Below are 17,687 nucleotides of genomic sequence, written 5' to 3' on the forward strand. Positions count from 1 at the left end.
TCCTGCATCATGGGAAGAGAGTTTGAAAAACACTTCCCCAACAATTTGCCCATCTCAAAAATCTAGTCGTTCGAGTTGCTAAGATGTGAGGAGCTGGAAGTCAAAAGCCCTGAGTCATAAATCAGAACAATTTTCTTTTTATGCTTCACAACAGATTTTAGCTACAGACAAAATTAATTTCAAGTCTCTTGTGTTAGGAGAGGCAAGCTTTAAAAAATTCCAGGGAGCAGGTCGTGAGTGAAATTGTGTAGTACCTATCATTATGTAAAAGGATAAATGTAATTTATATTGACATTATTTAGTATGCTACCTTGATTGTTTTGTTCAAAATATTTTTCATTATACTCCCAAAATGTGGTCACAAGAAAGGGGAATTTCTACTGTGACTTCTCAATTCTTTGACCACCGATTCTTGTAAATGGGTGTATTGAGGAACTTGGCCTGTACGGCTGGGGAGAAGCACTGTAATACAGGCCCAACCTACCTCAAAGGATTGTTTGAGGGGTAAAACGGAATAGTAGGAGTGAAGTTCTTTGAAATTTTTGAAAATAATATTGAAATGCAAATTACTTTTTATTCATCAAATAAATCAAGCACTTCTTGGTGCCTATCATTCACCGGGGAAGGCGGTGTGAAGTGCTGACTGCTCCCAGGAGGCACTGGGGCAAAGTGACCACCAGCCCCACCTAACAGTTAGGTAGAGTGGTGACCACATCCAGTGGGAGGTAAAGTGGTGACTGTTCTCAGGAGGCCCTGGGGTGTAGAGTAATGATTGTCCGCAGGAGGCAGAGAGAGTTAAATGGTGACTGCCCCATGAGACACGAGGGGCAGTGTGATGACTGCTCCCAGGAGGCACTAGTGGGTAGAGTGGTGACTGCCTTGTAGAAGCCCTCATTCTAGGAAAGTACGTAGCCTCAATACCTGGAACAGGAGCTAAAATGGGATAAGATCAGAAACACATGAGTAGCCCTTCAATCATACTTTAGGACCAAGGAAGGCTTTCTTGGGGAGATACTATCTACATCCTAAAAGATGAATGGTGGGCCAGCCTTGGTGGTCTAGTGGTTAAGTTTGGCACACTCCACTTTGGTGGCCCAGGTTCAGTTCCCAGGTGCAGAGCTACACCACTCTGTTAGTGGCCATGCTGTGCTGGCAGCCCACATGCTAAAAAATAGAGGAAGATTGGCACAGATATTAGCTCAGGGTGAATCTTCTTCAGCAAAAAAAAAAAAGAAGAATGGAAATTAGCTAGGCTTTGAGGGGAAAGGGATCAGGGAGTACTGGTGGTATTGGTTTGGGCTGGCCCGGTGGCGCAGCAGTTAAGTGCTCACGTTCCGCTTCGGCGGCCCGGGATTTACTGGTTTGGGTCCCAGGTGCCAACATGGCACTGCTTGGCAAGCCATGCTGTGGTAGGTATCCCACATATAAAGTGGAGGAAGATGGGCACAGATGTTAGTTCAGGGCCAGCCTTCCTCAGCAAAAAACGAGGAGGATTGGCAGCAGTTAGCTCAGGGCTAATCTTCCTCAAAAAAAAAAAAAAAGACACAAGATAAAACAATTTCCTATGACTAGAGTAGAGCATGAAAGAGATTAACAAAAGATGAGGCTGGAAAGAGAGGTGTATCTAGTTCCTGGAGGGAAGGAGTTGTAAATTATGTTAGTTTTGTTCCTTATGCTGTCTGAGGGAAATTCAAAGCCAGAAAAGATTTTGAGCAAGGCAATGACATGAATGGATTTCTAATTTGATGACATCTTTCTGATTTCATTGTGGAAAAACAGATTGGAGGAGAGCAAAATTGGAAGCAGAGGGACAAACTATGAAACTGTCAAGCAATCCAGGCGAGAGATCAGAGTGGTCTGGACTGATGTGGTGGCAATGGGCCGAGAAGAGTGGACAGAACTGACAGATATGTATAGGCTAGAATCAACAGGATTTAATTGGTTGGATACATTGGGTGAGAGAGGAATCAAGCTTAGCCAACTGAAGGGATAGCATTGCCATTCCATGAGACAGGAAATGGGGAGCAAAAGCAGATGTAGGGTGTAGATAACGAAAATATTTGGAGGCAAACTGAGATTGACATCCTAAGAGACATCCTGATGGTGATGTCCAATCGACAGTTGGATCTTTCTTGAAATTCCTCCCTATTTTGGGAGTAGAATTTTGGAACATATGGAGGCCCTTTGAGAACCTTGTTATTAATATTAATCTTATAAAAGAGGGGACATATTAAAGATGAGAGGGTTCAGTTATTTCTTTGGAAAAATGAGAATGTTAAACCCAAAGTACATATGAGAGAGTAACTCAACCAAAAAAGACAGATGAAAAAGGCTTCATCCTTTTGACAAAGAAAAGAGAAAAGATCAGCCACTCAGCTATTATGTGCTGTGAGCTCACTTACCTTTTATGGGTAGGCTGTCATCTGGGGAGGAAATAATCTGCCCTCTGGCAAGGTCCCTGCTCAGGGTCACTCATCCCTTTGACTTCAGAAAAGTCAGGGTGAGAATTACACCTGAAGTGAAAGTGTCAGAGATGTTAGCGATTGCCTGGTCCAATACCCTCACTTTATAGAGGAAGGAACTAAGGCCCAGAGAGAATAACTGACTTGCCTGTGGTCACACAGCTGGCTAGTGGGATGTGTAAGCCAAATGTTACCTTGGCTTGGTTTTCCCTGCCCTTTAAAATCCAGATGAGATCAACTTGAACCCCCATCCCATATCCTGTGGAAAACCCTATGCCACCACTTCCCCCCAACTTCTGTGAATTCCTATGGGACTTATGTTTCGCCCAGTCATCTCTGGTTCTAATTTCCAAAGTTTGCTAAATTTCTCATTCTCCCCTCTTTCTTGTGGTTCTTTTTTCAATCTTCTCTCCTTGGCACTGAGCCAAATATGGGGACAACTCCTTCTTGACTTCCAGACTTCTACTTCTAATCAAATGATGCCATTCATACAAAGCCACTCTGTGTTGTAAAGTTTTACTAACAATTTTAGAGTAACTGGAAGGACATCATATCATATTACAATATCATACACAATTTTAAGTGAATATTTGAACTTTTTTCTAAAGTCCTATATATACAATGGAATATTATTCAGCCTTAAAAAAGAAGGAAATCTTGCAGTTTGTGACAAAATGGATGGACCTTGAGGGCATTATGCAAAGTGAAATAAGTCAAATGTTGAAAGACAAATATTTAATGATCTCACGTACATGTGGAATCTAAAAAAAAAAAAGGCAAGCTCATAAATACAGAGAATAGATTGCTGGTTGCCAAAAGTGGGGATAGGGGGTGGGCAAAGTGGGTGAAGGGGGTCAAAATGTACACACTTCCACTTTATTGTGGTGATTACTTTGCAATATATACAAATACCGAATCGTTATGTTGTACACCTGAAACGAATGTTATGTCAATTATACCTCAATTTTAAAAAAAGTTCCTCTGCCCTTTTCTGATAACACATGCAGCAACCTGCTACCATCTTAATCTCTATTTCTCATGCTCTTGCCAGCTAAATTTCCTCCTGCCTTTTCCTCTCCGCCTTAATTCTCATCCCCTTGCCTTTCATCCCAGTGCTAATCAAGGTTTATTCCCTTCTTAAGGAAATTCTGGACACATCTGCTAAAATATCAGTTTTTCTCACACACTTCACAAATCCGGTCCCACACTCTGCACTAAGCCAAGTGTCCAGTCCATTTGACCTTGAGAAAGCTTCTCCCAAATTTCCCAGGTCCTGCTCCCTGCCTGCCCCACCTCAGACTTTCCCGGGTGTATTAGTCAGCATGTAACTCACACAACCATGCGTATGTTTTGAGTGAGGTGAATTGAGCCCATCAACGTGTACCATTGTCTTTTAATTGCTTTCAGCCCTGTGGATTTTTGAACAATTTTCTTCCCTTCAGCTTAGCACTGATTTATTCAGCTTCTGCGAGCAATTTATTCACTTTTAATTAGACCCAACTTAATTATTTTGTCAGTAAAACAAACCAAGAGAATCTATAAAACAACTTTTAAGTGAAATCACATTTCTGCCTGGAGGGATATAAAAAATAAAATTATGCATCTCATTTTACCTGCCTCTTACAAAGAAAAGATTGCCCGTGCTGTGCTGTCTTTTTATTTCCCAAGATCTTTTGTCTTTCAATAGGAAGATACTTGGGAAATCAGGCTTGGAATAGAGGGAAGAAAATGGAAAAGGATAGTTTTCAATGGAGAGCAGATACGTGAGTGCAGAAGACAGTGTCTTTCCAGGTTGGCTCTTTGGCAAGCCTACCCTAGAATGATCTGGGAGCTGGTTAAGAATGCAGATTTTTCACTCTGAGAGGTAAGGACAAGAGATAGAGCTGCTCACTTGCCTATTCTTGCAGCTTCTGGACTCATACCTGCTTCTGGACACCCAAGCCCTCTTATGCAGTAATTGGCCATTTCTGCTTCTCCAGGAAGCTTGCCTTGTCTTACCCACTCATCTATGTTTTCTTCCATCTCTGACAACTTATGATGCTTGCTGTCTGCATTATTTAATTCCCCCTTGATAGCCTATCCAATTATCTTTTCCTATGTATATATCTCATCTCTCCAACCATTTTGTTAGGTCAGGAACTATGCATTACAGATCTTCTTCTGTGCACTAAACACCCCGCATTCAGTTCTGGGCTCACTCTACTCCACCAGCCTTTCAGAGCTCAAAGATATCTTTTGTCATGAAAACGCTTCACAACCTCCTGTTGAAAGGAGCTGTACTTTTGGTATTCATGGGATGAGAAAATACGTATGGCAAAATCCTACTGTGAAATCAATAATGCCTTTAAACAAATTTGCAATATATCCATCTCAACAGTATCTGCTACACTTAAAAATAGTGGCTTACATATGTATGCAGCATATAATGTGTTTCATCTACAGACTGTGCCAGAAGCACATATTAATTCTCTAACATCTTACTGTCAGCAGCCTACCTCAGGACAGTGTTTGAGAGCCAGAGTTTAGGGGCCACTCTCTTGACCTCAAATTTGGAGTAGGACATTTAAATAGAAGGTGTCAGAGTGTTTGGAAAATACAGAATCCCCTTCTTCAGCTAACAAGGCAATAATGACAGGTCTGACCATATCCTATTGCCATGCCGCCCATTACTCCAGTATCCCTCATTACTCTGAACTCTACTACTCTACCCAACTCTCTGAAGAAATGCCATTTAATCTGAGACCTGGCAGAGACAGTCACTGCTCATCAAAAATTCTATGTGTTCCCCATGTAGCCCAGGGTCCCTTGCAGTCAGAATGAGACCGTGTGACTGATTCTGGTCATTTGACTATGAGCAAAGTGATGTAGTTCATTCTGGGTCCCTGTTTTGGCTATATTTAAAGCCACATATTGGGATCATGAGGTGGAGTGAGCCTGGATCCCTGAGTCAGTGGATGGAGGAGAGTCACTTGGACCTACAAATTCTTCAAAGGTTGTGCTAAGCCATTGAGATTTGGGGCTTTACTTGTTTCACAGCCTTACCTAACTTAGCCTGACTAATATACTAGGCAAAGAGTGAAGAAAGAGCTTTCAAAGGAGAGGAACTACTCAATGTCTAGACCCGTGCACAGAGAGAGAGAGAGAGAGAGATTGGAATATTTGAAAATATTGAGCAAGAGGAAAGAGGTAGGCAGGAGCTAGATCATATGAAATAATGCAGGCCAGGGTGAGAAGTCTGGATTTTATACAAAGGCAATCATATCATTGAGATCCTTAAGAAGAGGACTGACATGATTTGATTTATACTTCAGAAAAATAACTCTGGCTGCTATGTGAAGACTATATTGGAAAGGGTGCAAATGAGGATGAGGAAACCAGTTAAAAGTCTATTACAGTAGCCCAGACAAGAGATAATAATGTTTCTTATTAGATTAGAAGCAGTAGAAATGTCAAGAAGCAGAGGGATTTGAAAAATATTTAGGAGGCAAAAAATAGATAAAACTTAAAAATAGAAGGGCTGTAGCAAATGAAGGAGAAATCAAAGATAACTCCTAGGTCATTTGGGTAAATGGAGATGCTATTCATAGAAATGGGGACTACTGGAACCAAAGTGAATTTTGGAGAGAAACCAAGAGTTTTAGAAATGTTAAAGTTGAGATACCTAAAAAAGAAGTGGCAATAGCAAGTAAGCAGTGGGATACTCTTGTCCGAAGCTCATGAGACAGGTCTGAGCTCCAAATACACCCAATGGAGATCAGCTTGCTGGGGAACTGGTGACACCCTTAACTCTAACGAACTTCGGAGGTGATGAAGTATAACACAGCAGACTACAGAATTATCTTCTCATCTGTTTAAAAAGTAGTTTTCCTTTGAAAATCTGTCAGAGTAAAGCTCTTATGGACTGAGGAGCTAAGAGAAAACCAATGGGGTAAAAAGCATTAACTGAAAGACTAATGATGGGAGCTGAGCATGGCATGCTGATGACTCAGGAGTTTTGTAAAGACCTACCCTTCAATCATTCCTTTCCCACAAAGGCCCACTCCATAGGATTTCATTTGTCATGTATTTCATTATCTTCTACAGAATTGCGTCCTTTCACTAATTTCATTGAAGGTGATCACTGTTTCCTTCTCATTCTCCCCTCCCCTTTCACACTAGTTCCCGCTCTCACTGACGTCCAAAGGCAACACTCCCCACTCTACCCTGTGCAGGGCCTACAGACTCATTTCTCACTCGGTATTTCTTCCTCTAGAGGAAATCAGCATCTGGCATCCTAATTATAGGACACAGTTTGTAGTCTGTGAATAAGGCACAATCATAGCTCTTGCTCATCCCACTGGGAAGTTCAGAGCTCTGTCTGGTGCTTACAAGGACTGATTGCTCGCAGCAGCTATATGTAGACTCCTGTTACTGAGTACAAGGCAAATGAAGGCTCTGAACTTCAGCCGTCCCCAGGACTTCTAGCCTATCCCAACCCCACTGCAGAATAAGGCCACCACCTTGACCGTTTCTTTCCTATGAAGGCCTTCCTGAACTTTCCTTGGCAGGTTCCAGAACTGGAAACCTTCATGAGAGGCTTTCAAACCATGATTTCTGTTTTCTGGTCTGCCACTAAACACATTTCCTTGAATCTAAAATACCATTAATTTAATAATAGGTTGTGAGGGTAAAAATAAAAAAGAAACATTACCATATCAATTATATGACATACCCTAGGTCCAAAACATTCAGATGTGGGGGGAAAAAGAAGTACATCCTGGATTCCAGTAAATATAGGCTTTCCTGAAAGGGAGCAGGAAGAAATGACAAGTTCTAGAGAGGAATTATTCTAATTCCCTTATTTTTGTTTTTTCATCTGTAAAATGAGTATGGGTAAAACAGGTAGAAAACTGTATAAAAGTGATAGCCATTTTCTCAACAAATCAAACCAAAACAAGCAGAAAAAACAAAATGAATAAGAAATTGATAATAAGATTGTTTTATTGCACATCTGTCTTTGATCTAGTGGAATGCTTGCAGAATGAATAGAAAACCAGTTCACTATATTTTTTCTTTCTAAATCAGGGTTGATGAAAAACCTGTTGGTGTTTTGACACTTCTGTGAGAAACAAACAGAAAACAACTTGCAAAACACATTAGCAGCCTTTCCTGCATTCGTAGGTGAGCTTCAAAAAAGGAAAATGACTGATGCTTTCTGCATGATGGTAATGTTTTTGAACCCAGTTACCAGAACAGCAATAGAGATACAGCAGGTCTAGTTCAGTGTTGTAATAGAGGGCCAAAAGCTTTTGTTTTAAGAAAAGTAGGTCTTGTTAGCGCCTATTAAAAAAATAATGTGTGTCAAACTCCTAATTTCAGATATCAATGCTTTAGCACAACGTCAAAGTCAACATTTAAGGTCTTAAAAATTAAGTTGGGGGCCGGTCCAGTGGCATACTGGTTAAGTTTGCGTGCTCCACTGCAGTGGCCGGGGGTTCGCACGTTCAGATTCTGGGCGCAGACCTAGCGCCAGTTATCAAGCCACTCTGTAGTGGCATCCCACATAAACTGGAGGAAGACTGGCACAGATGTTAGCTCAGTGACAATCTTCCTCAAGCAAAAAGAGGAAGACTGGCAGCAGATGTTAGTGCAGGGCCAATCTTCCTCACAAAAAAATAAATAAATAAAATAAATAAAAAGTAAATTGAGTTAAAATATACTGCATTAATAAAACAAACGATATTCAGGTTTGGCAAAAATTGGAAAGATGATTCAAAAATTATTGCAATTTGGGGGAAACTGATACAGTTGATTGATTTGAGGATGTGCTAACCTCAGACTGTTTCTTCTCAGTGGTTATTGCTTGTTGACTAGATGTCTAACAGAAAATGGTTTTTGTGAGATTTACACATTTTGTCCTCAAGATGGAGTGCTTTAAAAAACCCTGTGGTTAGTTGAAAGCCAAACTTTCTTAGATTCTAATTAATTTTAATTTTAGGATAGTGTACTATTTGATGAGGATTATTTTAGGCTGGTTACTTTTAAAACTGCAGATAAGAAGGGGGCTGGTTACTTTTAATAAAAGCAACTCTGAGGAGCTTGCCCTCAGCGCTTGCTTGCCCTTTGTTGGGAAACATTTACATTTGTAAGGGAAATCTCCAGCTGTAAAGGTGCCACCCTCTCTGCACCAGCAGGAAGGCAGGATGGCCTTATCTCTGGAAACTCTTAATGGGGAAGGCAAGGGCTTAAGTTGGTTACTGCTTGGTAACCTCATGTAACTGACTCCCCCCCCCCCCCGCCGCAAGATCCTCCTTTGTCTTTAGCTGAAGGTAGTATTTAGGGTGGTGGCTTCTGGCCTTTACTTAATCCGATTTGATTCTTATCTAAAAGTTGTGGGACCACCCAATGGCCAGACCCCACCTGCACTGATACCATTTTAACTTTTTTGCATGTTCTTTCCTTTGTCTTGTAAAGAAATGGCTCACATACCTATGCCTTAAATTTAGCCTTACTCTCCACCCATGTTTGCAGCAGTAGCTCTGACTGCCCATGGGTCCTGTCCCCATGCCATTCCACACTATTCTCTAAATAAAAGAGCACTACTGCCAGATCTTGAGAGTCCAAGAAATCTTTCTTTCGACTCCTCAGCTCACTGACCCCATGTCACTATTTACCAAGAATCTAAGTGTAGATTAAATTTAATTTTATAGGGTTTTCCCCCCATTGTCCTGACCAACTCATACACTTTTTAGAGAACTGTACATGAAGGGAAAATAATTCTCCAGGAACCACTGATTCCTGTTTTCTAGCCCTACTTGGGTCTTCCTTCCATTTTTAAAGTGAGCTTGTTTGTTCTAGCCACAGGAAGCTTGCAAATGTTGTTTCTTTCTAGGATACTCGCTTGCTTCCAGACACACATACACACACATATTCATACACACACAACACACACATACACACACACAACATACACACAGATGCACACTCACTATTCCATCCAGTTACCCCTCACCCACATCTTGATCTCAGCTCCAGCCCCACCTCTTCAGGGACAAAGTCCCACTCCTCTGTAGTGTAATCGCATTGCACCCTGTTCTCCTTTGTGGCACTTATCCTGGTTGGTGAGCATTTATTTACTTCTATGAGTGTATGTTTAAAATCTTTCAGCCTCAGTAGAGTGCAAGCTCCAGGAGGAGAGGGATGGATGTGTAGGTTTTACTCAGCTAGTACAAAACAAGAGTTTGATAAGTATTTCTTGATTCAGTGAATGACTGGTTGATTGACCCCTGACAGTGAGAATGGAATTTGCTAATGATGGAGTTTACCTGGGTTCATTAAAATGAAAAGGAAAGGAAAGGAACTATGGTTAATTGGAAATGTGAGCCCGGCAGAATGGAGAAAGTTTGGGAATGAGAATAGGGTTTCTCAGTAAACTGTAATTAACCCAGGATGTTAGGCTAATGGTCCACCATATAAGAATACTCCCCCACCACACAAACACCATCCTGGTAAAAGTGATATTGGTGCTGGAGAAGATTATTACCTCAAACCAGAGGTGATCTGAGCATGAATTAGCAAAAGTAGATAATCCTCAAGTTTATCGTTAGTGGGAAGTGCTATTTCAAAAACTTCGAATGAGAGAGAGACTTTATGACTGGAAGGACCTTAGAGAGTTGCTTCAGGCATGCCCCTCCCTGTCTGAAAGCAGTAATAAACCACACCTCAGATACAAGGATTACACAATCCCTCTGTTTCCTGTTCTACTTTTGGAAAGAAGTTACTTATTTAGAGGAAAGGGGAAGCAGTTCGTGAAGGAGCTGCCTTCCTGTCCCCAGTCTTGGCCCCTCTGGCCCATTCTTGTGTGCTTCAGGCAAAACAAAGCCTGGGATCCACAGCTCTGTTCAGGCGGCTTCCTTGCCTAAAACTCTTCAGGACTCCTCCTTGCTTTCAGCACAATAAGTAGCTTTAACAGGCCACCTGGCCCTTGTCTGTCTCTCCAGCCTCAACTTTTGCTACTCTTTCTCCCCCCACCACCAGTTCTCTACATGACACTCCTAGGAACTTTCTGTTTCTAGAAACTTCTACAACTCCCTACCTACCTAACTGTGTATATGTATATATGTACACACACACATATACAAACATATACATTATTTTCTGAACCATTGAGATGCCTTAACCCTTTACCCGTAACTACTTTAGGATGCATTTCCTAGGGACAAGAACATTTTCTTACATAACCACCATATAATTATCATAATTGGGAAATTTGATGTTATTAAAATTCTATTACCTAATCCACAATTTACATTCAAATTTCGCCCATCGTCAAATAATGCCCTTTAGACCTCTTTTATCTACCCCTGGTCTGGGATCCAATCCAGGATCACACCTTACATTTAGTTGTCATATCTTTTTAGTCTCCTTTAATCAGAAACAGTTCCTCTGTCTTTCTTTGACCTTTGACATTTGAAAACATAAGCCAAGGATTTTGTAGAATAGCTCCCAGTTTGAGGTGTTTCAGTATTTCCTTGTGACTACCACAGCAGTGATGTTATGTCCTTCTCAGTACATCATATCAGGAGGAACAAGATGTCAATTATTCCAATTTTGGTGATGTTTGCTTTCGTCTGTTGGGTAAGGTGGTGTCTGCCATGTTTCTCCATTACAAAGTGATTCTTTTTTTAACATTTTAATTAATGATTTGGGGGGAAAATACTTTGAAACTATGGAAATATCCAGTTCCTCATCAACCTTTCATCCATTAGTTTGGCATCCACTTCATGTCTGCTTTATTTTTAAGGGAACTTATTTTACATTGTTAATAAAGAAAAATAAAGAATATGATAAATGGACTTTTTAAACCACCCCGCCTAAAATACCTGCATCTCCCATATCAATCCAATCTTCCTTTGTGAAGATCTTATCACCTAAAATTGAGAGAAGTCTGATATGTATGGCATTAGCCAAGGCAATATTTCTTATTTGCATTTTCAACTCTATTCATGAATTGTCTTTTCATTTCCTTTTCTCTTACAACAACAATAAGAAAAAAGAATCCATGAAAGGGGCATATTTTTTTATAATGAGAAAGAAGATATACAATATTATTTCTGGCTTACCAAATGTTGTCATATCGCTTTTGGTCACATTATGACGGGCATCAGTAATTGCATTTATTTTTTTTGCTTCTACAAGGGCTCACTTAAGACTCTCAAGAGCTTCTTGCAGCCTTGGGGTCTGTGAGTTGAAAATCATTTGGAAATTGATTAAAGTCATGAGGAGAATTAAAATAAAGGTCAAATCATATGGGCATCAGGAAGGTAAAATATTACCATTTAAATAAGAATGGAACTTTTTTCTTTCGTGAATCCCAATTTCTATGACAGAAGGGGTTGCTCATTGTAAGAGTAATAATATCTAACATTCACTCGTCCATTTATTCAAGAGAAAATCATCCTGTGAGCCTACTAGGTGAGAAGCACCATTATATACAACTTCTATCCTTACAAAGCGTATCTTTGAATAACATCCTTCTGGGTCTTTAAGCAAGATTTGGCCAGAAGGAACCTTGAGGGCTTGCTTACAGGTTTCACTGAAAGAGCTCAAAAATACGAATCCCCTAGATAAAGCAGCATTCTTCCACTGCATAGGAAGATCATCTGCTTGACTAAGTGCTTGGTTTCAGAAAACACCGAATGGAGCAGAGAGAAAGGAAGCATATCCAACCCCCGGCCCCAGTCAATCAGATCAGAAAGCACCAGCTGTGTTCATGGAACAACATTCAGCATGGCCCAGTCAAGTCAGGCTCAAACTTCCTGGGAAAGAAACATCTCTTTTTCACCTATCACTCTCATTTGAGGTTCTGGCCACAAATGAGGTTCTCTGAAATATCATCAATATCAGAAAATTTTATAGCTAGAGAAAAGCTCAAGAATAAATACTTTTCCCTTTAAGACCTGTCTCAGCATATTTTTATGTCCTGTCCAATTTGTTCCTCACAAAAAGCTTGTGAAAAAAGTAGAACAAGAACAGTTTTCCTCATATTACAGTGAGGAAACCGAAGACCAGCAAAGGGAAGGGATGGTTCAGCCTCAGGAATGAACCAGAGCTGGAATTCTGACCTTCAGGGTCATGCCCCAGAAGCCATTCTTTCACTGATAATGTCAACTAGGTCATCAATACCCTCTCCCCATCCCCATCTTAAATGCTTTCATGACATTTATCACACTGTTAGTTGTATATTATTTATACGATTATTTGCTTAATGTCTGTCACCCTAGAACATGTGGATTATAGGGACTGAACCTATTTTTCTCACATTGTATCCCAGAATCTACCTTGGATGGACGGGTGGACAAGTGGATGAGCTGATAGACCACATATTTCTCCTGAGCATGGCAATTTCCTATGTCTGTTTTCAAACCTTAGCTTGCAACTGGAAATGGCCCTTTCAGTGGACTCGTCTTGGCACCGGTGGCAATGGCGAGTCAGAGATGGCCTCCCCCAGTCTCCATCAGAAGCCACACCACTGCTGTCCCCAGAGAAGGGAAGGCAGACCTACAACCTGACACAGCAGCGCGTCGTGTTCCCCAACAACAGCATATTCCACCAAGATTGGGAAAATGTCTCCAGGAGGTACTCCAGCAACAGAATCTGCACGACCAAATATACCCTCTTCACGTTCCTGCCCCAGAATCTCTTTGAGCAGTTTCACAGGTACACAACCACTTGGCCAAATGATACACACTTTAACCAAGCATCTGCCACTGGGACCAACTCAGAGACACAGCCCTCTGGACACCTTTCTTTTAATATGCAAATGTGTGTACCTTGAGAAGCCTTGTCATTCATTCATCCATTTGTTCATTCCATAAATATTTATCAGAATCTACTCTGTGTCAAGCTATGGATTGGGTGCTAGAGATATATGAGGGGGAAAACATAGAGAAAGAGAAAGACGGTCCCTGCTAAGTGTATTGTCTAGTGAAAGAGACAGACGTTAATTTTAAAATTATACAAGTTGATGTAAAATTATAACTCAGGTAGATACTTCCAAGGAGAGGTATACAGCACTACTGGAGTGAGTAACAGGGAAATCTGGCCTAGTTAAGAAAGTAGGGAAAGACTTCTGGGAGGAAGTGAAAATTGAAGTATAATTGAAAGATGTGTTAACTGCATGAAAAGAGGCAGAGAGAAGTCAGGGAAGGGAGCCAGGGGAATGTTCCTGCAGACAGACCTTCATGTGCAAAGGCACTGGGTCAAGAGGGAGTAAGAAACACTTGGGAAACTTAAAAATGCAAGCCACTCTTCTGAGATAACATATACAAAATCATCTTTTAATTGTAAAGCAAGATATGCACTTAGATATCATCTTGAATTTTGTAATTATTATTATAAACTCCCATTTATTGAGCAACTACTAGGCCCCAGAACCCTCTATTGTGTATGTAACAAATATTATCACATGTAATATTTATAAGAGCTCTTTAAAGTAGGTAGTGCCATCCCATTTTACACAAGACAAAATAGACTCAGGAAGATCATACAACTAGTGAATAATAGGAACCGAGTTTGAATCTAAATGGATTTGCCTTCAAAGCCCTTACCATAATATTCAAGGTGACGCTGAAAGAGAATGTCATTTTGGTTGCTAAGGGCCAACAGCAGAGAACTACTTACGTAGAGAGTACATTTTCCTTCTCCGTGTTTTTCACTCCCACCTTGCTTGTCCCTTCCAGATGGGCTAATCTCTATTTCCTGTTCCTGGTGATTCTGAACTGGGTGCCCTCCATGGAGGTCTTCCACAGGGAGATCACCATGTTACCATTGGCCATCGTCCTGTTCATCATCATGGTCAAGGATGGCGTGGAGGACCTCAAGAGACACCGTTTTGACAGAAAGATAAACCACTCCAACATCCAGATATATGAAAGGTAAGGGAAACCATTCCGTTTTCTCTCTTGCAAATAGGTTATGCAAACTTGTCAGCATTTTCAAAGGATTAGTCTCTCCTTTCACATTATATTTTCTTAAATTTATTTAATTTGTTGGTTCTCAACCAGGGCAATTTTGCTCCACCAGGAACATTTGGCAATGTCTGGAGACGTTTTTGTTTGCCATGTTGGGAAGGAGGGTGCTAATGGCATCTAGTAGATAAAGGCCAAGGTTGACGCTAAATGCCTTACAAAATGCAGGACAGCATCCCACAACAAAGCGTTATGATCCAGCCAAAATGCCGACTGTGCTGAAATTTAGAAACCTTAATTTAATTTGTCTAAACATTCATATTATTAAGCACAAGGAAGTTATATTATTAAGAATGGGACTGAAAGCTCAAGCATTAAACTCCAGACTTGACTAGATCATTTCAGGAGATCAAGTTCAGGAGCAGCTCCTTGACAAGTGACAGGCAACGTCTCCCAAACAAGAAAATGCATACCATTTTCATAGCATCTGAGACACTTGGCTAAGAATCCTTGCTTTTAGAACTTAACCAGGTAGGTTTTAGGACCCAGAGCTGATGCACCTGCTCTGGGTTGCCTGGGGTGGAAAAGGAAGATACCTGTGGGTGACGTCTACATTCCACCGGGTGGAGTCTCAACAAGTAGGAGGAAGTGACCTGGCGGCTGCACACCTGTTCTCTGTGAGCTCTTTCCTGATCATATTTCTCCCCTTGTGTTTGTACACTGGCTTTTTATTTTTAATTTTCCTTTTGAAAGAAGAGAGAAGTTTTCGGCAGAAAAGGCAAGTAAAGATGTCAGGGACAGGACTCGCTGGTAGCTGAACCATGGAACTGATCAGGAAAAAACCTCTTTGACAAGGAACCCAAGTGTCATGCTATGAGAATTAAAGAGACAGGATTGCACAGAGATGAGAAAAGAAGGGAGGAGAAAGCGGAAAAGGAAAGAAGACAAGAGACGGGTGGTGGTCTCCAACTTGCGCTTTGAAGGATGGTCCCACAAAGAGAACCCCAACAGACATTATCGTGGGAATCAAATTAAGACCAGCAAGTACACTGTGTTGTCCTTCATCCCCAAGAACATCTTTGAGCAGCTACACCGGTTTGCCAATCTCTATTTTGTGGGCATCGCGGTCCTGAATTTTGTACCCGTGGTCAATGCTTTCCAGCCTGAAGTGAACTTGATACCAATCAGTATTATCCTGGCGGTCACTGCCATCAAGGATGCTTGGGAAGACTTCCGGAGGTACAAATCTGATAAAGTTGTCAATAACCAAGAGTGTCTCGTCTATAGCAGGTAAAGCAAAACACTTCAGGGAAGTCCTATGGGCCCAGCTCTGATCTTTCTAAGGCTGCTGCCTCTGTAGCTGCTGTTTATAGAGGGATGAAGGAGGAAGAGAGTATTATTTTATCTCAGTGAAGCTGTTCAATTACCATAGTGAGAATTATGGTCTAAAACCATAAAACAAAAAAATGTAGAGGCTTGGATCAGTCACTTGTTAAAATTAGGAGATGTTTATTATGTGGCATTTTCTTTGCTGTTTCAGATGTTTTCAACATTTGAGGATTTTGCATAAATTCTCACCCATTCTTGGTCCAGTGTGGCCATGAGCACATTGGCCCGTGTTTGGAGACCCTCAGAGGGAAGAGTCATCATTGTTTATCAGGGGAGCAGTAGAGCATTTTATTAGGAGAACCAGCCCTGGAGACACTCTGCCTGGGTTGAACACTGTCTCCATCACTCATTAACTATACGACCTTAGGCAAATGAGAATCGGAACACCTCCTAGGGCGGTTGTGAGAATCGCACGCAATAATCCTTGGAAAGTGCTTAGCACGACACCTAACGTAATATAAATGCTCAATATGCAAGCTGTGATTGCTTCATCTTTACAAAGCAAAACTTGTATCAGCTCCACCATCAAGCCTGTCCTTAAGCTTCCTCTCTGATATTGTCCCAACCAAAACAAAACCACACACCTGCTGTCTTGCCCCATTATTTAACATTATTTTATACATGTTGTTGTTTTACAAAGGTTCCATTGGAGTAAATGAACAAACTGGGTTGTTAGGGAAAGGACGTGCTCTCAGTCGATAAGGGAAGAAGATGGAGTTTTGTGTGTCTCAATTTTGTGACAACTCACATAGCCCAAAAAGAAGTAAGGGAGTCGAGTCTGGGCTTACAGAGAGACTGCCATGACTCAGAGCTTCCTGGGCTAGCAATTAGAAGGCTTAGATGATTGAATCACTAGAAGGTGAGGGCTTGACTTCTTGGCAAATAAGGAAAATGTCCATCTCTCTCAAGGAGCACCATCCCTCTGACTTTTCCCCTCTGACTTTATCAACCCCAGTTCAGCAGAAGCTCTGCAGTTGCTCTGGTCCTTCTTGGGATGGAAGGGGTTTGCTTCAAGGTGTGCACTGCAGCCATTTAGGGCTCCTTCCTTCTGAGGAGGGTTTCGCTTCCCCAGGGGATGGGAAGGTGATGGACTTGGCGCTGGCTGCAGAGAGGGTTTCTCAGCCAAACTCCACTCGGAAAGCTGTAGCCTGGGGAAACCTCTAAGGAGACCACGTGAGGCAAAGGACTCCTTCGTCTCCAGGGCACCCCTAAGAGGAACTCCGTGCGCTCCCCTCAGCATCAGATGAGCTTCTAAAAAAGTTAGTCTGAAGGATTTTGTTGGCTTTTCTTTTTTCCAGCTAGATATAATTGTCTTGAACATTATTAGCACATTGAACACCTAGAGTTAAGATTTACACATCCCTCACCTTTGAATAAGGAAATCATAAAGAAAGGGAAAAATAATTGTTGGGGTCTGATGACTTCTTTGAAGAGACTGTGTTTTGAGAAAGCTTTGTGTTTCTCTTGTCACCAATCCACTCCATCACTTTTTGTTTTCTATCTTTCTCCTTTGTTGTTTTTCTGAAAGATGCACAGTGGTGAGCCAGGAAGCTGGTTCCTTGGGGAGGAGTGTGAGTGGACCTCAATTAGCCTGGTCCTGTTCTCCCTGCTCTGCCGGAAATCCCCTGCCAGAAGCATCCCAGAATAATGGGCCTGTTCTTGGGGATAATCTCGATGTTGATCAGACCACAGAGCAACCTGTGCTGGGTGCTGGCCTGATGTGTGGCAGACTGTTGTTCTTCTGTTCTCAAAATAACTTCCAGGGAACAGTGGAAAACCAAGGTGATAACAATCTTAGAGAAAAGAGACATTAGTTCACAGGCTCACTGGCAGGAAGGGACATGAGGAGTTTGGTGGCAATATATTCCCAAACTGCATTCAGTGAAAT

At 41.4% G+C, this 17,687-nt stretch overlaps 1 protein-coding gene across 8 annotated transcripts in view; it reads left to right on the plus strand.

Annotated features, from left to right (window-relative positions):
• ATP10B (ATPase phospholipid transporting 10B (putative)) overlaps positions 1 to 17,687 on the plus strand; it is a 285,082-nt gene that overhangs the window by 167,545 nt on the left and 99,850 nt on the right. For 3 of the 8 annotated variants that reach the window (XM_046667349.1, XM_046667350.1, XM_046667351.1), the window contains 3 exons: positions 7,527 to 7,622; positions 12,775 to 13,160; positions 14,183 to 14,377. In XM_046667349.1, the coding sequence (XP_046523305.1) occupies positions 12,886 to 13,160; positions 14,183 to 14,377 (470 nt within the window). In that variant the 5' untranslated portion in view covers positions 7,527 to 7,622; positions 12,775 to 12,885. Of the gene's footprint in view, positions 1 to 4,191; positions 4,327 to 7,526; positions 7,623 to 12,774; positions 13,161 to 14,182; positions 14,378 to 17,687 lie in introns of those variants that run through there. The other 5 variants (XM_046667353.1, XM_046667354.1, XM_046667356.1 and 2 more) reach the window with 3 other exon arrangements.

The sequence above is a fragment of the Equus quagga genome, chromosome 7 (genome assembly GCF_021613505.1).
Source record: "Equus quagga isolate Etosha38 chromosome 7, UCLA_HA_Equagga_1.0, whole genome shotgun sequence".
Taxonomy (NCBI): Eukaryota; Metazoa; Chordata; class Mammalia; order Perissodactyla; family Equidae; genus Equus; species Equus quagga.